General features: G+C 59.6%; 3 protein-coding genes across 11 annotated transcripts; 2 read left to right on the top strand and 1 right to left on the bottom strand.

Moving 5' to 3' along the window:
• The first annotated feature begins 110 nt into the window (after window positions 1-110).
• On the top strand, window positions 111-10,886 carry TNKS1BP1 (tankyrase 1 binding protein 1). Of its 8 annotated transcripts, none has more exons than XM_048949243.1 (13): window positions 111-172; window positions 898-1,003; window positions 1,543-1,674; window positions 1,786-2,431; window positions 3,203-3,275; window positions 4,155-5,423; window positions 5,884-7,934; window positions 8,441-8,774; window positions 9,000-9,132; window positions 9,221-9,360; window positions 9,549-9,715; window positions 10,338-10,412; window positions 10,548-10,886. In XM_048949243.1, the coding sequence occupies exons 3-12, from the start codon at window positions 1,590-1,592 to the stop codon at window positions 10,396-10,398; spliced, it is 4,959 nt and encodes a 1,652-aa protein (XP_048805200.1). In that variant the 5' UTR covers window positions 111-172; window positions 898-1,003; window positions 1,543-1,589; the 3' UTR covers window positions 10,399-10,412; window positions 10,548-10,886. The 8 variants fall into 8 exon arrangements, with proteins under 8 accessions (XP_048805200.1, XP_048805198.1, XP_048805204.1 ...); XM_048949241.1 differs by having other exon boundaries at window positions 114-182; XM_048949247.1 differs by having other exon boundaries at window positions 114-182; window positions 8,444-8,774.
• Window positions 10,887-13,533: 2,647 nt separating this feature from the next.
• On the top strand, window positions 13,534-14,930 carry APLNR (apelin receptor). The gene has a single exon (XM_048948333.1). The coding sequence runs from the start codon at window positions 13,595-13,597 to the stop codon at window positions 14,705-14,707; it is 1,113 nt and encodes a 370-aa protein (XP_048804290.1). The 5' UTR covers window positions 13,534-13,594; the 3' UTR covers window positions 14,708-14,930.
• Window positions 14,931-18,241: 3,311 nt separating this feature from the next.
• Window positions 18,242-22,223, bottom strand: LRRC55 (leucine rich repeat containing 55). 2 transcript variants are annotated; one of them, XM_048948232.1, is made up of 3 exons: window positions 22,047-22,223; window positions 20,641-21,550; window positions 18,242-20,567 (listed from the first exon to the last, which is right to left on the bottom strand). In XM_048948232.1, exons 2-3 carry the CDS (start codon window positions 21,281-21,283, stop codon window positions 20,332-20,334), a joined length of 879 nt encoding a protein of 292 aa, XP_048804189.1. In that variant the 5' UTR covers window positions 21,284-21,550; window positions 22,047-22,223; the 3' UTR covers window positions 18,242-20,331. The 2 variants fall into 2 exon arrangements, with proteins under 2 accessions (XP_048804189.1, XP_048804191.1); XM_048948234.1 differs by having other exon boundaries at window positions 20,641-22,223.
• Window positions 22,224-23,383: the final 1,160 nt, after the last annotated feature.

A 23,383-nucleotide genomic window follows, 5' to 3' on the forward strand; every position in this document is an offset into this window, starting at 1 on the left:
CAGCTCGATGGTAGGTGGAGGTGCCACGCGGCGCCGCTCTAGTTCGCCGCTCTCGCTGGTCGGCGGAGGCGGTGGCTCGGCCACGTGGGGTGGGCGCGGCCCGTGGGGGGCGCGGTCGGTGGGGAGGGGGGCGAGGCCAGCGCTCATGAATATGCAGCGGCAGCGGCGGCGGGTGAGCGCGGGTAGGGCGCGGGGTCACGGCGGGAGCGCTCCGCGGGGTACGGTACCGGAGCCGGGGGGGAGGGGCGCCGGGCGCGTGGGTGGGGTTTTCCGAGCACGCGGGTAGCGGTGGGGCTCGGGGTCCTTGAGGCGGCCGAGGCCGTCCTGCTCGCTGGGGCCGAAGCTTGGGCTGCGGAGTGCACAACGGCCGCCTCGGCCTCCCTGCGGCCCCTCCTCGTAAATCGAGCGGGGGGCTCCGTTGCCATGGCAGCGCGCCTAGGCCCGCCCGGCCACTCGAGCGGGGGCTGCGTTACCGTGGCAACGCGCGCAGGCCCCGGAGGATGGAAGGGGGGAGGGGGCACCCCTCTCTCCCTTCCCCCTTCCAGCCCCGTTCCACTCCCCCCCCCCCAACCCCCCCGCTTCCCTTCGCCTCGTCACCGAGCGGGGCCTCGTCAGCATCCCGGGGCTGCCAAGGGGTTGGGAAACAGCCTCGGCGGGGGGAGGAGGGGCGGGGGTGGGGGGGGATGGCTTCCAGATGTGCCCCCTCCGGTGCTGTTTGGCCGGGGCGGGGAGTCCAGAGGGAGAGGGGGCCGAATGGGGGGGGTGGGGGGGAAACGAAAGGGGGACCCCGCGCCGCGAGTGGGAAGGGAGGGAGCGGGGAGGAGGCGAGGGGAAGGCAGGGCAGGGCCGCGAGGAGGAGGAGGAGGAGGCACGAGCGAGTTTTTCCTGTCCCCGCAGCGCCAGTGAGTCACGGGAGCCGTGCGGCCACGCCAAACCGGGCCTGGGGATCGCGGCCCGCGCCCCTCCAGCCCCCCGTCCCGGCCATGAGGCGGCTGCGGGGCAGGTGAGGGGGGAGATGACCCTGTAGGGCCCGACGGGGCTGGGGATTGGGGCGTGGGAGCGGGCTGCTGCTGGCAGACTGGGACGGTGAGGGCTGACGTGGTGTGTTAAGGACTTCCGTGAGGCAACGGGCAGCTGGTGGTGGGGGCCAGCTCAGGTGTTGGACGCGGGGTCGGTGAGGGTCTGGCACGGCCTTTTGGGAGGCTCGCTGCATGCGGAAGCCAGCCCGGGTAAATGGGGCTGGGATACACGTGTCTACTGAGGTGTGCAAGGGACCTGCACGGTGTGTGCTGTGGCCGGGTGCTGCCGGCGGGCTGGGGCAGTGTACAAAGGGTGGTGCGGCCAAACGGAGGCTTGGCGGTGAGATAGTGGGTTGGCACGGTGTGTAATGCTGGTTTGAGCGAGTGAGAAGCCAGCACCACGATGCAGCACGCTGCATGTACGGCAGAGACTGAGGGCGTGAGGGTGAATGGGGCGGTGGGTCCCAGAGGACAGGGTGGACTAATGTTTTTCAGTGACAGTTCTCCCCTCTCTCTTCCGCAGGGGCTGACTGCACGCTGAGTCTGCTGAGCGTTAGCTCCAGCTTCACCATGGCCTCCCAGCCCCAGTCCCTGCACCCTCCGTTGCCTTGTGCCTCTGGAGGGGCCGGACTGGTGGCTGGAAGCCCTGAGAAAGGTAAGAACTCCCCAGACCTGTTCACGTGTGTTTTTACCCCAAAGTGAAACGTCTCCAGGGGCTGTTGCGTTTCTCCAACTCTCCACGTTTCTCCTCATCTCTCTCCCACAGGCAGTCCTCGCCCCAAGCCTCCTGTCCGGCCCAAGCCCCGTGTGCTGCCCAAGCCAGCCGTACCTGCCAAACCCTGCCTGCCTCACCCTCCACCAGCACCGCGACACTCTCGTCCTGAGCTGCCCTCAGCAGAGAAGATAAACCGCCTGGCAGGACCCCAGCCATACAGTGGGGGCGGCTCTGGGGTGGCCCTCAGACGCCCCTCTTTCACCATCAAGTCACCTGAGACCCCTAATGGGAAGGGGCTCCCATGCCCACCAGTTTTGAGTCCTGAAGACTCGTGTTCAACTGCCAGTGATGAGGTGCCCCTGGCCCCATCGACACCCTCCCGCAAAGGTCCGGCTCCCTTTAAGGTGACGCCAGTGCCTGTGGCAACCAAGATGGAGCGATTTCCAGGCACCACCGTGGAGGAGATTCTGGCCAAGATGGACAGCAAGGAGGGTCCGGGAAGCCCTGACCGGGCCCGCCTCTCTCCCTTTTGCCCCGATTCTTCTTCTCGCTTTGGCTCCAAGACCTTCACTGCCTTCCGGAGACGCCCCAGTGGGGAGGCAGATGGAGACTCCCCTGGTGAAGCCCGCCAACTGCTCCAGCAGGCTGAGGGAGAGCTGGGGACAGGGGGTGACAGATACCCGATGGTAGAGACGAGGTGAGGAGCAGAAGATCGATCCCAAGGATGGGGACTCATGTGGAAGGCATTAGTGGGCAGTTCTAGGGATGGAAATTAATGGAGCTGGAGGGGGACCTGAGGTCTGGTCACCAGCGCAAGGCTGCTGTTCCTCCTAACCAACAGTGCCTTGAGCTGCCTTCGTGGGAAGGCTTGGTCACCCGCGACAGCTCTGGTGGTTTATTAAAACCACAAGAATGGGCTGGCCCAGCTGAGGAACTGCCTCCATGCTTGCAGCCGTCTGGGGCTGGAACCTTGCCAGGCAGCACTCCACTGCCCAAGCACGGAATAACAGGGGGTTACTGCCCCTGGGAAATGTTCCCCCTTTTCCCCACTCTCTCTATTTTATTTTTACTAGTCTGCTCCAGAGCAAAGAGGCCTCAGATCTGTGGGACTCCTGGCTGCAGGATGGGCTGGTTGAAAGCCAGCGCTTGGCTGTGCTCCCTAAAGCTGGGCACCTCTGGGAGCAGGGCAGGGGCTATTTTAAACCAGAGTGTGAGAAACTTGCACTCCAAAGGATGAAAAACTTTCCAGAAAAGGGGTTGTAGCTGATTTGCCTTTGCAATCCTAACCTACCTGATAATTCAGGGCATGTTTCGAGTGCCCCTTACAGAGAGTTAAGGGCTGATTGTGGTCCTCGTCCAAATCCTTCTGCGGCCAGAGCTGGATGGTCTGGGGTTGGGAGGTGCATGCTTGTGGGAGGAAGAACGGGGCGCACACCATGTTTACCCCCTGCCTGTTTTTCTCTGGCAGCAGCTCCTCCCCAGCCGGCCCGAGCTGTGCCGGGGACCCCTGTGGACTCCAGAGGCCACCATCTCCCCCTGACGTGAGTTCTCGCCGCACCCTCCTGCGTCGCGGCCGCTCCACTCCTGGGCTCTCTCCTTCGGGGCTCTCCTGTCTCCTCCGGGGCTCCCTCTCTGCGGGGTGCGTGTCTCTCCTTTCTCCTTCGGGTGCCAACTGCTCTGGGGAAGGTGGGTGACTCCACTGCAGCCCCATCTCCCTCATTGGGTGCCCAGGTGCTGGGCTGGGCTCTTGGAACAAGAAGCTGAGTTTCAGTTCTGGTGCCGAGGTGGGGACAGGGAGAAGCTGTGAGTCACCAGCTGAGATTTGGTGACGGGCAGGTATGTGGTAGGCGGGCCCATTCCACTTCCCTGCCATGCCCCCTCCCCATGCTCTGGAGTGATGATAGAGACACTAAAGGTGGCAGGACTACTGTGGAGAATTAACCCTTAACAGCTCTAGTTAGGGTTTGGCCCACCCTTGTCAGGGTGATGCCGTTATGCCTTGAGGGTGCCCAGGCCCATGCGGAGAAGATTATTAGGGTGGTGGTATTTTTATTTCTTCTTGCTTCAGTTCTTCCTCTCCATATCTGTCTCTGCACGTTGATGATTGGCGGGCACCAACAGGGCTGCTGAGGCAGAGGACCAGGGCTCTGGGCACTGCTTGGCCCTGCCCCGAAGGGCATGCAGCTGGAATGGGAACTTCTGGGAGCTGCCGAGGCTGTGTCACCCAGGAAGCAGCTCTGGTGCTGGCATGATGTGCGGGCACCTCTTGTCCACAGGGCTTAGGGGAGATGGGGCTAGGGACTATGATTGTCACCGTACGTTGGAGCTGTGCTGGCAGAGAGGGGCTGAGAACTGTGGCTGGGTGATGCCTGGGAGGTTCCCCTTGAGTGACGTGACTCTCCTCCCTGTTCTTTTTCCAGCTCTCCTCTCTCCAGCTTGGACCTCCTGGCTCCCCAAGATCCCCTGCTTGCCCACCTCCAGGAGCTCCTTTCCAGCCTGCTGAGCCTTCTGCCTCAGCCCCTGGTTCCCCTGATGCCCCCCCAGAGCTGCTGGCCCCTGGATCCCCGACCATGGCCCCTGAATCCCCTGAATCTCCAGCTCAGCCTCCGACTGAGGAGCTCTTGGCCACCTCCATCCAGGCTCCAGGTGCTCCCTCATCTGTGGTTGAGCCTTGGCTTGGTGCCTCCCGCTCCCCAGGCTCCCCACACACCCCCAGTGAGGGATCCCCCACTCCTGCCAGCCCCTCCACATTGGGCACACCCCAGCTACCCCCTAGAGCCACCTGCCCCCCTGGCTCTCCCGAGTCTGCCACCGAGCCTGAGCCCTCACCTCCCCCAAGCCCACCCCCTGAGCTCCCTGCTAGAGCTTCTCGCCCTCCAGGCTCCCCTGGGGGTCCCGATGACTCCCCTGTGTCCTCTCGGACTCCTGAAGGTCCTGATTTCAGCCTTTCTCCCTCAAGCAGAGACTCAGGGCTGCGACGCTCATCAGAGGGGGTGCTGCGGCCCCCTCCCAGTGAAGGGCAGGGCATGGGGTTGCTGGGGGGTTCACTGGGTGCCCTGCCCCAGCCTGGAGACCTGCCAGCAGAGCACTTGCTGAGCAGCGAGTCCAGTTGGAGCCTTTCCCAGTCCTTTGAGTGGACGTTCCCCACACGGGGGGTGAGGGGGCTGCCATCCCCACCCAGGTCCCCCATCCAGGAGGCAGCTGACTCGGGGCTGTCTGAAGAGGATGAGTCAGACAGGGAGGGTGCAGCCACTGGATCCCATGGGGACAGCGGGAACACAGATGGGCCTGGCCCTGCAATGACCGTCAGCTGGGGAGCAGAGGGGGCTCCATGCCCGGGGGGTCCTGTGGCTCAACAAGAGGCTGAGAGCTCGGAAGAGGAGGAGGGAGAAGAGGCAGAGCTGAACAGCACCGAGCTCCATATAGTGGAGCCTAGCTTGGACTCAGCTGAGCCTGAGCCCCCTGTCAAGGCTGCCCCATCAGATCCAGCCCCCACCGAAGCTGACGCCTCCTGGGAGCCAGCGGGCGACTCTCCTGCAAGCCTGCAGGGCCTCGGTGGGCCGGGCCAGGATGAAGGCTCCTCAAAGGGCCCTGATGCCCACACCGACCCACGTTGGCTGACCGAGCTGCTGGCATCACCTAGGGCCCGCACATCAGGACGTGACCCTCTGAAGGCCGAGGAGCAGGAGGTGAGGGAGCGTGAGGCTCCGTGGCACCAAGGGTTAACGGCACGTTGCGTGCAGCGGTGCGGTTGCGCGCCTTTCGGTGCAGCAGAGCTGTCTGACGAGTTGGGTGGAGGCTGAGCAGGAGCGTGCGGTGCCTACGGGGAGAACTGGGGTGGGGCGGGGAGCTGTGTGCGCACTGGAGAACCATGGCTGGTGAGTCGGGGACCACGGCCATCCTCCGGAGGCTGCTGGCCAACCTGGAGCTGCGGGATGAGCTGGAGAGGGCTCAAAGTGCTGCGGGGTCAGAAGGACGGTGGGCAGGCACAGTGGCTGTGAGTACAGGCAGCTCACGAGGCTGGGGGGTGAGCAGTGGGACCTGACTTCCCTTTGGAGAGGATTATCCTTGGATATTCCCCAGTCCTTTTCAGACTATCCTCTGCGGTGTTTCTCTAACCCTTTCTCCTCTTTGACTCTCTTTCTCCAGGGCTTGCTTGGCTGGTCACGGAAGGACCTATGCAGTGAATTTGGCATTGGGAGATCTCAGCAGGCCGGTGCTTTTGACTGGAGCCATAAGGCTGTGGCCAGACAGGGGGACTGGCCTGGTGAGATGGAGCAGGATCAAAAGTTTAGGACCAACTCAAGCAGGAACAACAGTTGCAGTATCAGTGATATGAACCAGCAGGATAGAGCCTTTGCTGCTGCTGAAAGGGACTGGAGCAGCAACTACAAAGGGACAGAGCTGATGGGGGATACGAGGCTTGGCAGCAGTGACTGGCCCAAATCTCACGGTCCGGGGGAAAGCTGCCTGCAGGATCAAGACTTCAGCAAACCCACATGGGGCACTGGGTATGGCTTGGACAGTGCAGGCAACAGAGAGGAGGTCAGCTCCGGGAAGGCTGAATGGAGCAGTCCCTACAGCGTGGGACATGGCCAGCAGCAGGACAAGGAGCTGAGCTCCAGGCAGCCCGGCTGGGCTGGCAAGTACGGCTCTGGGGACCTGGAGACTCACAGTGGGGATGCTGCACCTGTGTGGTCTAGTGAATATGGCAGTGGTGATGCAGGCATCAAGGACAGGGAGGTCACCTCGGACTGGACCAGTAAATACAGTAGCAGGGATGCTGAGACCAAGGACAAGGATTTTACTCTAGGCTGGGCTGGCAGATCCAGCACAGGGGAAGCTGAGACCCCGGACAAAGAGTTTTGCTCCAGCAGGTCGGCTTGGGATGGCAAATACAGTACCAGAGACATGGAGAGCCAAGACAGGGAGTTCAGCCCCAGCAGACCAGCCTGGTCTGGTGAATACAGCACCCAAGACATGGAGAGCCAAGACAGAGAATTCAGCCCCAGCAGATTGGCTGAGGCCAGCGAATACAGCAGCAGGGACATGGAGATCCAGGACAGGGAGTTTAGCCCCAGCAGGCCAGCCTGTGCTGAAGAGCACAGCACCAGTGATGTGGAGAGCCAGGACAGAGAGTTCACCAGCAGCAGACCCACCTGGCACAGCGAGTACACCAGCAGGGACATGGAGAGCCAGGACAGAGAGTTCAGCCCCAGCAGACCAGCCTGCATCAATGAATACAGCACCAGCGACACGGAGATCCAGGACAGGGAGTTCAATCCCAGCAGACCCACCTGGCACAGTGAGTACAGCAGCAGGGACATGGAGAGCCAGGATAGGGAGTTCAGCCCCAACAGACCAGCTGAAGCCAGTGAGAACAGCGCCAGGGATGTGGAGGCCAAAGACAGGGAGCTCAAATCCAAAAAACCGGCCTGGGATGATGAATACATCACCAAGAACATGGAGAGCCAGGACAGGGAGTTTGGCCCCAGCAGGTCAGTCTGGGCCAGCGATTACGACTCTATGAACACCAGAAAGGGAGAATTTAGTTCCAGCAGGCTGAGCTGGGCTGGTGAATGCAGCATTGGCCAAACCGAACTGGCTAATGCTTTTGGCGTCAGAAAAGAAGACTTGCCTGGCTTGTGTGTCCCCAGTTGCCCAGACCAGGAATCCAGCTGGGGGAGCACTGACCAGCAGGAGAGCGGCACCAGGGACTGGGCTGAAGAGCTGCGCCTTGGAGGAGCTGAACACCAAAATCAGTTTGGTATCATTGGGACAGAGCGAGGGTCTGATCTCTCCAGCACTGCAGTGTCAGCAGACAGCCCGATGTCCTGGGCAGACAAAATGAGGTCTGAGGTCCCGCAGGAGCCCCAGCAGCCCCTGGCAGACTGGCACAGCGATCTCTCCTTCAGCACCTCAGGTTTTTCTGATAAAGTTGATGAGGGTGAACCAGGCCAAATGGCCTGGGATGAGGGCCTGGCACCTGTGAGCAGTTCTGCCCAGCCCCAGCAAGCCAAGGTGGAGGAACCAGGCTGGAGCCAGGACCTGGAGGAAGCTGGCTGGAGCGAGAAGCTGCGTGAGGCTGAGGCCAGGCACCAAGAGTGGGCCAGTGCCTTTGGGGCCCGCTGTGCTGCCAGGAGCCAGGACTTCAGTGCTGGGGAGCCGAGCCTGGGAGGTGATGGCGGTTCAGCAGATGGGTAAGGAGGGTATGGCTGGTGGGGATAGAGTCTGGGAGGTGCTGGTGTTCCCTTGGCCTCCTGAGAAATTGGCAGAATGAGCCCCATGCCTTTATCTTACTGAGATCTGGGGAACCCCACACTCTAATTTTAGCCATACTTGAGCTGGGGATTTCCAAAACGATAAATTCCCACAAGCTGCCAGAATGTAAGGATGCCAGGAGGAAAAAGGCAAAACTCCTGCTGGCCTGAAGAAGGCCCCAGCCTGGTTAACATGTTGTGGGTGATTCCCTGCCAGTCTTAAGGGGAATTTCCCAGAATTGCCACCCCCTTGGTGTGGATCTCACTTGGCCTTTCGCAGTGGAGAGGGAGAGTCCCAGACACCTGAGTTCTGTCTCTGACTCACCCACATTCACAGGAACAGTGTTTGGCCTTCCCTGTGCCTTAGTTTCCCCTGAGGGCTGTCAGAGGGAAATTAGGAGAGATTTGGGGCTGGACAAACTTTGTCCTCTTGTCTTCCCCACCAGAAGCCCTGAAAACATCCATCTCTCAGACTCCAGCCCACCACTGAGTGATGATGCTGTGGCCGAGCCTGCAGCTGCTCAGTCCCCCTGGGGCGAATCAGCTGACCCACTGCTGAGAACAGACCCCATGGAGGAGCAGGACCTGCCTGAGCTGGCTGCTGCCCCTCTGCCACCAGAGGCTGCTGGTGAGACCCCAGAAACAGAGGCTGAAGAGACCCCTTCGGACCACCCAGATGGGAAGAGACCAGTGAGCTGGGAGGAAAAGAGGCTCTCTGCGAGTGTCTCACAGCCCGAGGGACTTCTGGACCTCTCTGGTCAGGATTTCACCTTTCTCGAGGTGAGTGGGGAGGATGGAGCTTCTGACTTCGCCTGCTGTACTGAGGGAGCCCAATGGTTGGGGGAATGCAGACAGAGGCTGCAGATGCAAGGCCACCCTGTACTATAGGAAGGTAGCCACCATGAGAGATCCATAGAAAACAGTGGAATGAATGAGTGGGTGGATGGATTGGGGACCCTGAAACTCCCCTTTGCTGGGCACTGAGCTGTCCCCTGGGCTTTGCAGGACACGGAGGTTCTGGACAGTACCATGTACCGCAGCAAGGCCAACCTGGGCCGCAAACGAAGGCACCGGGCACCTGTTCTCCGCCCCGGGGCCACTTCAGAGGGGGACAGCTGGATCTTCCAGGATTCCACAGGTGAGAGCCTGCAGGACAGTGACAACAGGATAGTGGGGTGGGGTGGTGTGCTCTTAGAGATGTCTCATAGTGATGCTGTCCCCCACAGAGCCTCGTCCAGCCCGCGCAGCAGCATCCTCCGATGAGGAGGCAGCAGAAGAACCCAAGAGCCGGCGGGTGCGAGCGTCCCCGTCGGGCAAGGGTGTCAAGGTGCCACTCTTCCCTGGCCTTACCACGTCTGCCCTCAAGGTAGGGCCTACTGGAACCCCAGGCAAGCAGATGGAAGGGATGTGATTTCTAAAGGGTGGGGAGGAACAGGCAGGTTGAAGGACAGTCCAAGGCAGGCAGCATGGAGAGGGAGGGAGAGGATGCAGTGGAAGGATTTGAGGATGGTGGGGGGTGAGAGCACTGTGTGCCCATCTGACTTCACCTCCCAGGCCAAGCTGAGGGGCCGAAACCGCTCTGCTGAGGAAGGGGCATCGCCAGTGGACAGCAAGGCAACCCCCACAAAGGATCCCCATGTGCAGCGCTCCAAGTCCTGCAAGATCCCTGGCCTGAGTGGGAAACCCCTGGCACTGCCCCCTAAGCCTGAGAAGTCTTCAGGGTGAGTGCTGGGCTCAAGGAACAGTTGTGATGATGCTGGGTGGATATGCCGGGTTGGGTGTTGGTGTAGGACTACGGACATGCTGGGGACACTGGGGTGCTTGTGGGTTGTGAAGGAGTGGGCAGAATTGAAGTCTCAGAGGCGCTGTGAACAGCGATGCAATGTTGGTGGGATGGTTGGAAGTACTGGGGGCTGTGCTCAAGTTCTGCAGCTGCTGGCTCCGAGGAACCATGTGCTCCAGGCTGGTATTTCTGGTGCTGGCAGTTAGCCGGAGGCTGGGCTGGACCTTGAGACTGGAGCTGGGAGCTGGAAGTGAGGCTTACTGGGACCAGCATTCCCAAGCCCTGTTGCCTGGGAGAGCCGGGCTGCTCCACCCTAAACAGTGCTTGGGCCGAAGCCCTTAAAGCCACAGCTAACTCAGCTGCAGCTCAGTTCCCTTCGCACTCTCCTTGCCTTTCTTGGGCTGCATGGTCCCTCTGGGGAATGCAGCCCTCTCCAGGAGGATCATCTTGGCTTGATCTGGATCTGAGCCCCCAGAGCTTTGGGAGAAGCCCTTGGGGCAATGGGTGTATTTCTGGGGGCTTTGGCACTGTGGTGTCAGCGCCTGTTTGGATCTGTGCAGGTCAGACGCCTCCCCACCCCACTGGCTGCAAGCGCTGAAGCTGAAAAAGAAGAAATCGTGAGCTGATCTCATGGGGTGAGTGCCAGCAGAGTTATGCTGCAGCTGGGATGAGGGCTCAAGGGGATGTTCCTCCAGCTCTGGATCACCCCTAGAGCTGACGCTTCCTCCCTGGCCCTCACCATACCTTCTCCTTCCCCATGTCTGTTTCAGGCTCGCTCTCCTGTCCACATGTTCTAGGAGGCTGATGGCTGGCATCCCCAGGATCAGGCTCCCTCTTCCCTCTAGCAGGACACACACACACATCTATGCACTTTGTATGATGCTCGCAGGGTTCCCACCCCACCCTTGTCCCTCCCCACTCCCATTTCCCCAGAGTTCCTCTTCCTCTGCGTCCCCCCTCTTCCTCATGTCCCCTGGGGGCTGGAGGTGGTCACAAAGGCCCCTCCCTTCCCTGACCTCCCCCTGCTCTCCTATCACCCTCCAGACAAAGAGCAGCAGGTCATTATTTTGGTGCCACTTGACAGGACAATAAAACTTTGTTGGTTGGTTTGGTGGGGTCTTGGTTCTTGTGTAAGATCCTTGGTTCTAAGTCCCCCTCCCCCTCCGAAAGGAGGTGTACCCATGGAACATTGGGGGAACCTGGTGTAAGGACTGCCACCAGGAGGAGCTCTCTGCTCTCTGTCCGCAGCTGGAATATAGGTAGGTTGCAATTGTGCTTGTGGGATGCATGGTGCCACCCTCGCTTTGTTCACTGTCCCCATGTCCCTGCTGCTTGCCTGGATAACAGAAATGCAGTGGGAGTGCAAAAGCATTCCTGCACACGGGGACTGTGCACAGGGTCAAGGTGGATGTGCTCGTGCAAAGCAGTTGCAGCACCCACCCCGCTGGTGATGTGCGCACACTCATCCCTGGCTCCTGTGCTCGCCCTTTCTCCAAACTGTGCCCCAAGGCCCTTCTGCCTCTTCCATGTCTGCCTCCCTGCTGTGGGAGCTGGTGCTGGGTGTTGTGGTTACTCTGAGGAGGAGTGGGGACAGCTCCTGGCCCCAAACCTTCCTGGCAAGCTGAGCAACCCCAGGCGAGCCTGTGCCAGACTCCACCCAACCTGGGAGCTGAGCTGGCTGATTCCACGTTCTGCCATAGGGCTGGGCTTTCTTTCCTTTCTTCCTGACACAATCCGGGCAGCATCACCCACCAAATGCTGGCTGCCCCTGCGGTCCTTCCCCAAGATCTCTTCAACACCTGGCTGTGCCCCAAGCCCTTTCCCGGCCCTGTGCTGGGAACTCCAAGCTGTTTATTCTGAGCCGAACCAAGCGGAAAGAGGGGGAGACAGATGGAAAGATGGAACCAAGGAGTTGTTTCTTCCCTGGTAGGATATGAGTAACTCCAGCTGACTAGAGAGGAAGTCACCAAATCCCACGTTGAGGTGGTTAAGCTCTGCCCTTGTGGCGCAGGGATTTTGGGCACTGTGAGAGTGCGTTCTTTCAGCCATGCATTCACAGGGCTTTGGAACAAGCAAGGCCCACATTGGACGGGGACAGTGTCCCAACCACAGTGAGAGGGACTGCTCTGGGTACCCGCAGTGCTCCTGGGAAGGCGCCGAGCCATTAGCTGATCTGAGATCTCCTGATGAGCCTTATCAGGGTGGTGGGGCTGACGGATGCTTTGCCCCCCTGCTGAAGCTACAGAGGAATCTCAGTCTCTTATCTCTGACTGCGTCCAGTGGCTGCTGCAACCCCCTGAGCCTCTGTGTGCTGCATTCCTGCTGTCTCACAGAGCGCAGTGGGGGCATCGCCCACCCCCACCCTCATCCCCAGCTGCTTTTGGGGCACGCGTTGCTGTCAGCAGGCTGGAAAGGGTTACCTGTTCCCCGCTACCCACAGGAGCCAAAAATAGCGGGGATCGTTATTAATAGTGATCCTCATTCCCCACGCTGAAACATCTCCCTTTGTAGCAATTTCAGGCGATACCAAGGGTCTAATTAACATTTTTTTTATTTCCCTGTTTTATTCAATTTATTGTCTGTCTTAACTAACAGCTTTATCTGCCTTTGGGTTTTGAGCAGTTCTGTCTCTTCTTCTTCAACAAAACCCGTATTACTTTAATCTGAGTCAGCAGCCATCACACTTCTGCACTGAGTTTTAACATCTTTGTCTCTAATTCCTCCGAGCACCGCAGGCTTTAGCGGTGCTGCAACCTGCCTACCTCACAGGGTTAACTTTGGCTTCCGAAGCTGACTATGTCCCAGGTAATTGGAATATTTCATTATTCATTATCTCCCTCTCCAGCCTGATTATGCCCCATTTGTTCTTGTGGGGCTGAGTCAGATTTTGGTCCTTTCCTCCCGAACTTCAGAGAGCACTCAGATCTGCCCTGTGTTTCAGCAGTCCAATAGATTTGCCTCTACTCTTGGCTGCACAGATCCCTCTGTTAATTCATCAGTTCTAAGCGCAAAAGGCACATCGTGGCTCTGTTTTTCAGGCTCTGAGCTCCAACCTTTTGCTTCTCTCAGCCCAGCAGAGGCTGGAGGCTTATCAGCCACAGACCCTGGCATCCCTTCAGCAGCTTCCCAGCCAAAAGCTGCGATCGTGAGAGTGAAGCCGCAGTGGGACAGTGCTGTCCTGCAGCCTGGCAGTGCTTTCCTCTTGCTCCCTCCCCGTGGTTCTTTCTTTGGAGGTGACTTTCCAGCTTTGTTCGCTCATGGGAAGGTGTCAGCGCACAACAGGCTCCCAAACACGCTGTGCTCAGCGTGTGGCCCTGGCAATTTGGGCCCCCTCTGTGCCACGCATGACTGCAAAACGCCAAACCTCAAATGCTAAATGCAAGATGCTGAGTGCGAAGCAAAGAGTGCCAGGTCCCAAGTGCAAAGTCACAAATGCAAAATGCAGCCATCCCAGGTGCAGCAGCCCCATTGCAAAATGCCAAATGTGAAATCCAATTTCCAGGTCCCTGCAGGGCAGCAGACCTACGCCTGGCTGTGGGGCTGCAGCACCGAGCCCCTGTGCGGGGGGGAGCGGGGTTATCTGTTGGGCTGATGTGTTGACACCTGGGTGAGAGCCAGATGGGAGGCGGGGGGGGGAGCTGTGAAATTTCCCACGGGGCTCCCCCATCCTGTCCATCCTACTGAGGAGGAGGGGGGCGGAGGGCGGGGAGGAAGGGGAGGTAACGCGGTGGGATTCGCTGGGCTGGGCTCAGAGGGCCGGAGGAGGTCGGCGGTGAGCCTGGGGATGAGCTGAGCTGCACCCAGCCCGGCTGGCGGCATGGAGGAGACGGGATACATCTACACCGAAGGGGACAACGAGACCGATTGCGAGTATGAGGAGTGGGGCTTGTCGCTGGCCCTGCTGCCCACCATCTACCTGCTGGTTTTCCTGCTGGGCACGGCAGGCAACGGCCTGGTGCTCTGGACCATCTTCAAGGGCGGGCGGGAGCGGCGGCGCTCAGCTGACACCTTCATCGCCAACCTGGCCGCCGCCGACCTCACCTTCGTGGTCACGCTGCCGCTGTGGGCCGCCTACGCCTGGCTGGGCTACCACTGGCCCTTCGGCACGGCCGCCTGCAAGGTCAGCAGCTACCTGGTCTTCGTCAACATGTACGCCAGCGTCTTCTGCCTGACGGGTCTCAGCTTCGACCGCTACCTGGCCATCGTGCGGCCGCTGGCCACGGCCAAGCTGCGCTCAAGGGTGAGCGGGCTGCTGGCCACCGTGGCCCTGTGGGTGCTGGCAGCCCTGCTGGCCCTGCCGGCCCTGGTGCTGCGGCAGGCGGCCGCGCTGGGGGGGGACACCAAGGTCACCTGCTACATGGACTACGGGGGCCTGGCGGCACCGGGGACTGAGGCTGCCTGGGAGGTGGGGCTGGGGCTCTCCTCCACGCTGCTGGGCTTCGTGGCCCCCTTTGCTGTCATGCTGACCTGCTACTTCTTCATCGCCCGCACCGTGGCCACCCACTTTCGCCGTGAGCGGGCAGAGGGGCCCCGCAAGCGCAAGCGGCTGCTGACCATCATCGCCGTGCTGGTGGCTGCATTCGGCGGCTGCTGGCTGCCCTTCCACCTGGTCAAGACCCTCTACGTCCTGATGGACCTGGAGGTGCTGCCCTGGTCCTGCGGCCTGCACGCCTTCCTCAACAATTTCCATCCCTACTGCACCGGCATCGCCTACATCAACAGTTGCCTCAACCCTTTCCTCTACGCCTTCTTCGACCCCCATTTCCGCCGTGCCTGTGCCGCGCTGCTCTGCTGCCATCCCCCCGGGCCCGGGGCAGAGCGCTCGGGCAGCTTCTCCTCGGGGCACAGCCACCCTCCTGGAGGCAAGGGGGCCCTGGCTATGGGGGGCAAGCTGGACCCTGCCACCCAGGAGACGCTCTTCCGTGCCTGAACCCCCCCCTCCCTGGCAGCCCCCCGAGCTGGTCTCCTTGGGGGCGGCCCCTGCATACTTAGGGACCCCCCCCTTCCCTTCCTCTTGGTGCCCCAGAGCCTGGCTTGCTTTGGGGAGCCCTGTCTCTGCTTGCGGGATGTGTTGGAGGAAATTGAGGCACGGGCTGGGTGGGCTCCCCTCGTCCCCTGGGGGGTTTGGGCAGGGGCACGGCCAAGCTGTGGGATTTGTGACAAATAAATGAATTTTGGTTACAAAAAACAAAAAGGAGTAGGGTGTGTGATTCCTTTGGGGTGGGGGGAGGGGGGGGAAGGAGGAAGGGTTGACGGAGAGGGGTGGGGGCTATTCTGGTCCACGGAAGGGTTGGGGGGTGTGTGCACACAGAGGCATTTCTGTGCGCCTCAGAACCCAGGGAACACCAGATGAAGTCCCCACCTCCTCAGATCACCCTGCTCACAGGGTGGGAGCTGATTGAGAGTCTGATTGCATCAGGTCCTTTCCTACCAAATCCCTTTTTTAGGTTTTTACCTTTATCTGAGGCCAAATCCACCCTGGGTGACTCATGCCGTGGGGCTGCAATGCTCACAGAGCCAGGAGACATTGCCCCAGCCTGGCCACCACTGCCTCCAATTCAGCATGGGATGGGGCTGCCGTGGGGCTGCACCTTCCCTATCCTCAGCCCTGTCCTTCCTCACTCTCCCCTGGCGCCAGGCAGGACAATGGCCCACGATAGCCTGGGATTTTGATGAGCCACCAAAACATAGTCCTCTCGTTTCCATCTCCAGCCCCAGACGCTTCCTGAGCCTTCGCTTTAAATAAATCTTCACCCTATTTGCTATTTGCATCCTTCATTTACTCACGATTAACTATCCTGTCTCCTCAGCTTTTGTTCCCACTTGGAAAGGATGCAGGATCATTACTGAGTTCCTTGTAGAGCTTCCCGTTGTTTGGCGGTGGGGCTGTGGGGTTTGTGTTGACCTTCCTATTGCCACGGCATCATTTTGGGCTCCAGCCCAGCCAAGCATATCACCCCTTGGGGAAGGCCCTTTGTCTTAGCAAAGTTAATAGAGGAGGTGGCCTTGGAGCTGTGGTTTGGATAAAGGGGGGTGCAAAGTGGGTGCAAGCCAAGAGGGCAGTCTATGGCAGCTCTTTGAACCCTGGCTGGTGCTGATTGGGGTTTCCCCTTGGTTTCTCTCTTGGGCTTAAAGCCAGGGGGATTGGGGTGGTGGAAATGCAGCATCTGAGGCCACAGCCCAAAGGAAAATTTGGGGGAGAAGTGTGTTTACATTCAAGATTTCTTCCAGCCTCACTTTTTTGGAAAAAGCAAGAAAAAGAGATCCCCGGTTCCTGCTCATCCTGCTCTTCCATCCCTCCCTCCTTCCCTCCCTCCGTCCATCCATCCCTTCATCCAAATCCTCAACCCCCCATCCTCCATCCATCCATCCATCCATCCATCCATCCATCCATCCATCCATGGCTCCTGCCACCAGCCCTAAATAAACAGGCAAGGAAGGGGGGCACTGGGGCTCTGTTTTGGAGCCCAGCAGGGGCAGCTTCCTCCCGGGCAGGGTGTCCGGGTGCGGAAATCGATGCAGGGCGTCCTGCCAGCGGAGACGGGAACTGTGGACTTTCTATCCGGCTTTTGGAGATTTCCCTTTCCCTTGGAGGAGGGAAATGTTCAGTTGAGGAGTCTCTGGGGGGAAATGCAGGGACACTTCAGAAAAACAAGGCCGGAGAGGGGGAAGGGGCAGCGGGCTCGGACCAACCGTCGGAAGGAGATAAGGAAGGTGTTGCCTTCCTGCAACAGTGCTGGGGGAAAAGCAGTGTAGGAAAGATGAGGAGGGAAGATAGAGGGGGATGGAGGGACACACAGTGAGGGGGATGGGAGCTCCTGCTGGATCCCTGTGCAGCCAGGAGCGTTCTTTGGAAGTGCCAGGGAGTGGAGTGGGTTTGGGTCAGACGCCCACCCCAAAATGTGATGCTGTGGCTCGCTGCAGCCCACTCCTGCAGTGGAGGTGCTGGCATGGGGGGCTGCTTGACCCCAAGTCATGCACGGTATGGATGAGGCTTTGGCAAAAAGGTTATTCCACATGGGGTTGAGCCAAATGTGTGCACAGGCTGCAGCGGTGAGATAGGGCTGATGGATTAAGCAGTAGGGATGGGAGGGGATGGGGACAGCAGCCCCAGGAGCCTCTCAGCTCATTCCAACTGGGAGGCTCAGCCCCACGTCCCGCCAGGGGTGCAAAAATAATCTCACAGCGCGCTAAGCTGGCTGATGTCCCCAGGTGTCCTGGTTTGCCTTTGAAGTCACCTCCTTGTTGACGCTTTCACGCTTTCCTCCCCAAAGCAAACGGTGGAACAGAGGGGATTCTGCTTTGCCTGCAGCCCCAGGTGGGGGGCCCAGCGCTGCAGTGGGGTGGGGGCAGCCCTGATTTGTGCTGGAAATGTGGATTTGTCAGAAGTGCGCTTACTCACCGAGCAGAGGAGGTTTCAACAGACCTCGGAACTTAGAAATAGCTAAGAAAATAATTATCAGGTGAGAAATGTCTGCTTTCCTCTGCTCTGCCCTAGAGGAGACAGTAAGGGGGAAATTCTGGTCATTGTTTGCCCTGTTTTGTCCCTGTCACATAACGTTTCAAGCTACTACACAAAATTCGTGCCTGCATTGGGCAGCCCTTTGGGGTCTGTGTTAGGAGAAAAAAGGGCTTGGGAAGACCTACAGGCTTTGAAAGGGCATATTTTAGAAGTAATGGGGGCATGAGTTTGAAGGAGTGGGAATAGGTTGGAATGAGAGAGTTGGGTTAGGGTTAGATTCATTGCTAGGAGGATGGGAGGAGTGAGAGAATGATGCAAGGATGGACAAACAGATGGCTGGAGGGATGGATGGATGAGCGGAGGATGGAGGGAGGGACAGACTGATGGAAGGAGGGATAGAGAGGTGGGTACATGGGCAGGGGGACTAGAGGCATGGATGGAAGGATGGATGGGCAGTGGCTGGTTGGCAGGTGATATTAGTGGCAGGCTGGCTGGGCACAGCAGGACAGGAGGGCCCACAGAGGAGCACTCGGCACCCTGCAGTGGCTGAGCTGGGTGCTGCCAGTCCCCAGCACATAGGGTGGTCCTGTCCAGAGTCCCCCCTACCAGACGCATAGCTGTGGGGCGGGCAGTGGGAAGGTATGCCAGCACTGGGACTGCCACCATTCAGCAGCGTTGTCCCCAGAGCGATGTGTACCGACAGGACGTGGCACAGCTGCTGCCCGACCTTTGGGCCCCCAGCACATAGGAACAGACCTGTGGTCCCTGTCTGAGGGGCCCAGCTGTCCCAGGGAGCTGGGTGACACTGCGGTGACCTGATCACTGACAGCTGGGCCCTGCACGCTGGGAGGTGCTGTCGGAGGAATAACAGGAAGCACAGGGAGGGGAAAACAAGGCTGATGCCTTCTGCAGGTTGTTTTCCACCTCCTTCCCGGCTGGCCCTGCGTGCCCCCGCTGCCGCACGCCCATGTGCCCACCCTGGCCTTGACTCAGGCTGCACTGGTGCTCTTTATTGTTGAGGATCAGCTCTGAAAAAGTGCTCACTGTTACAAAAGTACACGTTTATAAAATGTGCTCTGTACAAAGTCCGGGGGACTCAAACTCGGCATTTCCCCCCTCTCCTTCCCCGTCTGGCAGTGCTTGGCATAGCGTGGGGAAGGGGAGAGGAGAGGGAAAAGGAGGAAAGAGAGAGGGATAGAAAGAGGAGAAGAAAAGAGAGAAGGGAAGGGAAGAGGGAATGGAAGGGAAAAATATGAAGGACAAAGAGGACAAGAGGAGGCCCCCACGCCCTGCAATCCCCAGGCTGCAGGACAGGACATGGCCATGACACAGGGACAGTGGTGTGGGGACCCAGCACCCAGGGTCATGCACCAGCACCGACTGCTGTTGGACAGAAGTGGCAGATCATCAACATCCTCGGTCCCCTGCCCACCGTGCAGGAAGGCGAAGTGTGAAGGTAGGCCCTTTTGCTTCAGAAAGGCAGAAAATGGGTCTGGTTGAATTCATGGATATTGGGAGCTTAGCATTTACACTTTCTCCTCTATCGCCCAGAAGTGGGGTCTGGAACTGCTGGAGGAAATGCACGTTTTGTCCATGGTCTTCAGAGGCTGCTTTGGCAGGGAGAGAGAAGACTTAGCAAAAAGAAAGAAAAGAAGGAAAAAAGGGATTCCAAGTGCCCCTATCCCAGGAAACAACACGGCAGGGTTCTACTCTCCTACAGGCATGGGGTTTGTGGGGTGCAGCCTGGAGCTACAGCATTGCCAGAGGTTCAGTCTCGCCATGGATCCATGGCACAGGAATTGCTGTGATGTGCACCCAGCCTTCTCTCCACGCTGCAGTCAGGGCTCCCGGTTCAGCATGGGAATGGGGTCACCAAGCCAGAAGTTGCCTTATTTTTCCCCATTTTTCTTGTGGTTTTGTTTTGGTTTTGTTTTGGTCGGTTTGTTTATAAATGGCACATCTACACTCCAGCTACACGCACGGGAAACACAGTGAGAAAACTGAACAGTTCACGGGAAGCCCCTCCTTGAGATGTGTCTGGCAGGAGGAATGGCTCCAGGGAGGGTGTAAGGGGTGGGGTGGGGGGGCTGTCCCAAGCAGAGTCCCCCAGAGGGCAAGGATGGGAGCAAACATATCTTGGCAGCAAAGTGCTACGTGACTGCGGGAGTTTTACAGCTGGAGTGGAAGTGTCAGTCTTCAGCCCTACGCTCTGCAGGGATGGCCATGAAGACAGCGTAAAACACACACGAGAGCAGTGGCCATCCTGCTTGGACAGAGAGGCCAGTAGCTTTGTGGGTTTTTCTTCTTTTTTTTTCATTTCTTTGGAGTTCCTTTTGCCTCCCAACAATGGCTCCCCAAGCTGTCTGACCAGGCTGGGTGCCAGGTATGGCCCAAAACCTGCACAAAGCTTGAGAGGAGAAGGGGAAGGAGCAGAAGTGGCTGGTAAAAGGAGATGCTTGCGGGGCTTCAACGCTTGTGGCTCTGGTGCTGTCTGCATGTCCAAGTTGTGGCAAGTGTCACCAGCACCTGGGGCTGTCCCCAATGAGCGCCATGTCCTGGGCTTGGCCCTTAGCTGCAGAGAACAAGCTGGATTTGGGGAACAGGAGGCTGCTGGCTCTTGCTCTACCAGTGCTGTTTTTGGGCTGAAAGCGGCGATTTCCGTGGTTTTCTCCCCAGGCAGTGGGCATCAGTATCCCCCAAGGCACGTGCTGCTTTTGGGGTTCTTTCTCACATGGGGTTTGCTCCGGCTGCAGACCCTGCTCTGTCTCCCCGAGCTCCTGGTCTGGGGTCTCCCCTGCACCCCCCTGCTGCCCACTGTCCCAGCAGCTGGGGCTTCAAGCTCAGCTCAGCTTCATGGCGGTGACAGTGGTCCTGGGGGGCACCAGCCAGAGTGAAAGTCCCCCATTTTGGGGCAAAAGAAGAGGAATTGTTCCCCTGTCTCCCCACAACAACCAGGCACAGGGGACAGTGGGAGGGGACAAGGACAAGGCACAGTGTCCCCGCCACATAGTGGGGCTGGGGCGGGGAGCAGGGGAGGCTGGGTTGGCTGGGGGCAGAGGGGTGAGCCCCTGTCCCAGCCTCCCCGGCCATACCTAAACCTCCTCGTCCTCGCTGGCTTTGCTCCAGCGATGACAGCAGTTGGCTGTGATGCCCAGCAGGAAGTTGGTGGCCACCGACGCGATGGAGACCACGAAGCCCACAAAGGCGATGAAGAGATAGTCATCCAGGGTCAGGGTGAGGTGGCACGCCTTGAAGCTCTCCTCCGTCAGAGAGAAGAGGGGCACCTCCTTCACCTCGGGGGGAGCCTGGCACTTGGCCAGCTGCGAATCTGCCAGGAGAGTGACATTAGCAGCCGGCAACACCACCGGTGGGGACGCGGAGAGGATGCCGGGGCCACCTACCTGACATGCAGAGCTGGATGCGGCTCTTCAGCCACTTGAGGAAGGGCTCCATCGCGCAGCCGCACACCCAGGGGTTGCCGCCGATCCGGAGGGTCACCAACCCCGTCAGCCCCTCCAGCGCGTCCAGGCTGAGGGCCGACAGCCCCCCGTAGCTGAGGTCCAGCTCCCGCAGCTGCGCCAGCCCGCGGAAGGCCCTGGGGTGCACCGTGCACAGCCAGGGGTTGTGGCTGAGGTCGAGGCGCAGCAGCTCGCTGGCCTCCAGGAACATGTCGGCCGTCACCAGGCTGAAGTTGTTGTAGCTGAGGTCCAGGTGGGTGAGGCGGCGGGCGCCCAGGAACAGCCTGGCGGGCAGTGCGGCCAGCGAGTTGTTGCGCAGGTCGAGGACGCGCAGCTGGGCGTAGCAGGCCAGGTAGCCCAGCGGGATGCTGGCGATGCGGTTGTGGGCCAGGCTGAGGTTGCCGGTGTCCAAGGGCAGCTCGGCGGGCACCGAGAAGAGCCGCTGCCCGCTGCAGTCCACCGCCTGCCCGCGGCACGTACACAGCACCGGGCAGCCTGCACCGGCGCCCGCCGTCACCACCGCCACCACTGTCACCAGCCAGGGGCCCAGCAGCATGGTGGGCCGGCGGCCTGCCCCCAGGCCCATCTCAGAGCCTGCAGTGTGCCATGCCAGCCGGCCTCAGTGCGGGGACAGCCTGCCGGCTGCACCGCGACAGCATCCTCTGCCGTCACAGTGCGGTGGCCATCCCAGCCGGGGAAAGGCTCACCCAGCAAAGTCTACTGGCAGTGGTGGAGGAAGCACTTGGGACCGCACCCAGGCTCTGAGTTAGCAAAGCAACACTTGGGGCATCCCAGAGACATTCGGGGCCCACTGAGCCTCCCTACAGGGCCGGTGCGGGCTGCCTGCAGCTGCCTGCAGAAAAGAGGGGTGAGAGAAACCCAAGCTAGCAGCAAGCCCTGCTGGAGCTGTGTGGCTCATGGGGCGTCCACACCATCCCCATGAACCCGTGCCCCTCCTCATCCAGCCCCTGTGCTTTTAGCCAAACAGAGGGCCCAGCCCCACCGGCTCAGCTTGGCTTGTCCTAGCAGAGCCAGGGGGGTCCCCACCTTCAATGCTCTGCCTGCTGCCAGGGATGCCTTCTTTGCCAGCCCCCACAGGGATAGCCCCCTCCCAGCGCACGGCATCCCTTGCCCCGGCGGCCCCACTGCCGGCCTGCTCTGCCCCCGCTGCCTGGCCATCTTAGCTCCTTCCTCCCTCACCCAGCACGCCCATGCCCTCCCCAGCTCCATTCTTTCCCCATCTCACCCACTGTGCAGGGGAAACCACCGCCCCTGCTGCCCTCCTTCCCTGCCACGGCCGCCAATCCCTCCAATAGTGCCGGGGGACTGCGGGATCCCCGGGTACTCACGCTGCCTGGAGACAAGAGGGGCTCAGCTCAGCAGCCGCTGGGCTCAGGTGGTGAGACGGGGGTCCGTCAAGTTGGGTGAGCGGCTCCTGCAGCCAAGGCTGCTGCCGAGCCTGGCAATCAGAGCAGGTCTTTCCCCACCTCCTTCCTCCCCTCCTCCTCCTCGTCCTCCCTTGTCTCTCTCTTTCTCTTTTTTTTTTTTTCCTTGAGGGCCAGATACTGACGTTTCGGTGTCTCTTAGCAACTGCCTCCACATCTCTGAGCAACAGGAGAGCAGGATGCAGAGCTGCAGAGCAATGGAGACGGCAAAGGGGAGCAATGCCCCCGCGATTGGGACATCCTGCTTGGGACGACTGTGTGGGATGGAGGATGACAGGTGGCACCTGGCCGCGCAGTGACCCCAGCTGGTCCCTAGCCGCCCTCCTTGCACCCCTAGCCCCAGAGAGCACCCCTGTAGGATGGGGTGAACCAGGGCTTCCCAGGTCTTAAAACAGAAGCAAAATACGTGTCACTAGAAGAGAAAATAAGAGCAAATTAGTGATCTCAGCCAGCTGCCTTCACCCCAATGAACCCAGGCTGCACAGACCTGGTGGCCTGGGGGAGGGGTGGTGGTGGAAGGGCTGTCTTCCCATTTAAAAACTGTTACTCTGCTCATTTCATATGGTATTTTGTGTCCCCCCCCCCACCACACACTTGCAGTCAGCTTCTTTAAATGCAAGTAGCTCTTTCAGGAAAAAAAAAAAAAAAAAGATGCTCTGGAAACATTGCAACAACACTGGTATGACATTTTTTAAAGGAGGCACTTTCAAAATCTAGCCTGCTTGTGTATTTTCCCCATTTCTTTCAATTTTCTCCTACTGTTCTCACACAGCTGCCTCCCTCCCAGCCCCACCGACCCCATTTCTGTATCCCTGTGGATGCTCCGGGGCTGCTGCTCCCCACGGGACGACTCCCCCTCGCCTACAGCTCGCAGCCAGACGGCGCGGCTGCCTCTCCCTGTGGTGGGTATTAATTGGCACTGCTCTCAGCCCGGGGTCCCAGTGGGTTTCAAGAGAAGCTCCAGGAGCCAAATACAACCAGACATCCCCGGAGCCAGATGCAGCTTAGCCAGACACGTAATTAGAGATAAGACCGTGCATGGCTGCAAATCTCTTCCAGAGCAACTATTAGTACGGAGATTTCCACCATTTAGGGCTGCATTTGCAGCAAATTAATGAATAAATAACCCTGACTAAGGCTGGTTGTTAATGGCCCTCAAGGCCAACTGGCAGAACTGAGCTCAGAGCCTCTTTGTCTTCCACAATGCAGGAGAGGTTGGTGACAACGAAGCAGCCTCACTG

Source organism: Lagopus muta, chromosome 6 (assembly GCF_023343835.1).
Source record: "Lagopus muta isolate bLagMut1 chromosome 6, bLagMut1 primary, whole genome shotgun sequence".
Lineage (NCBI taxonomy): Eukaryota > Metazoa > Chordata > Aves > Galliformes > Phasianidae > Lagopus > Lagopus muta.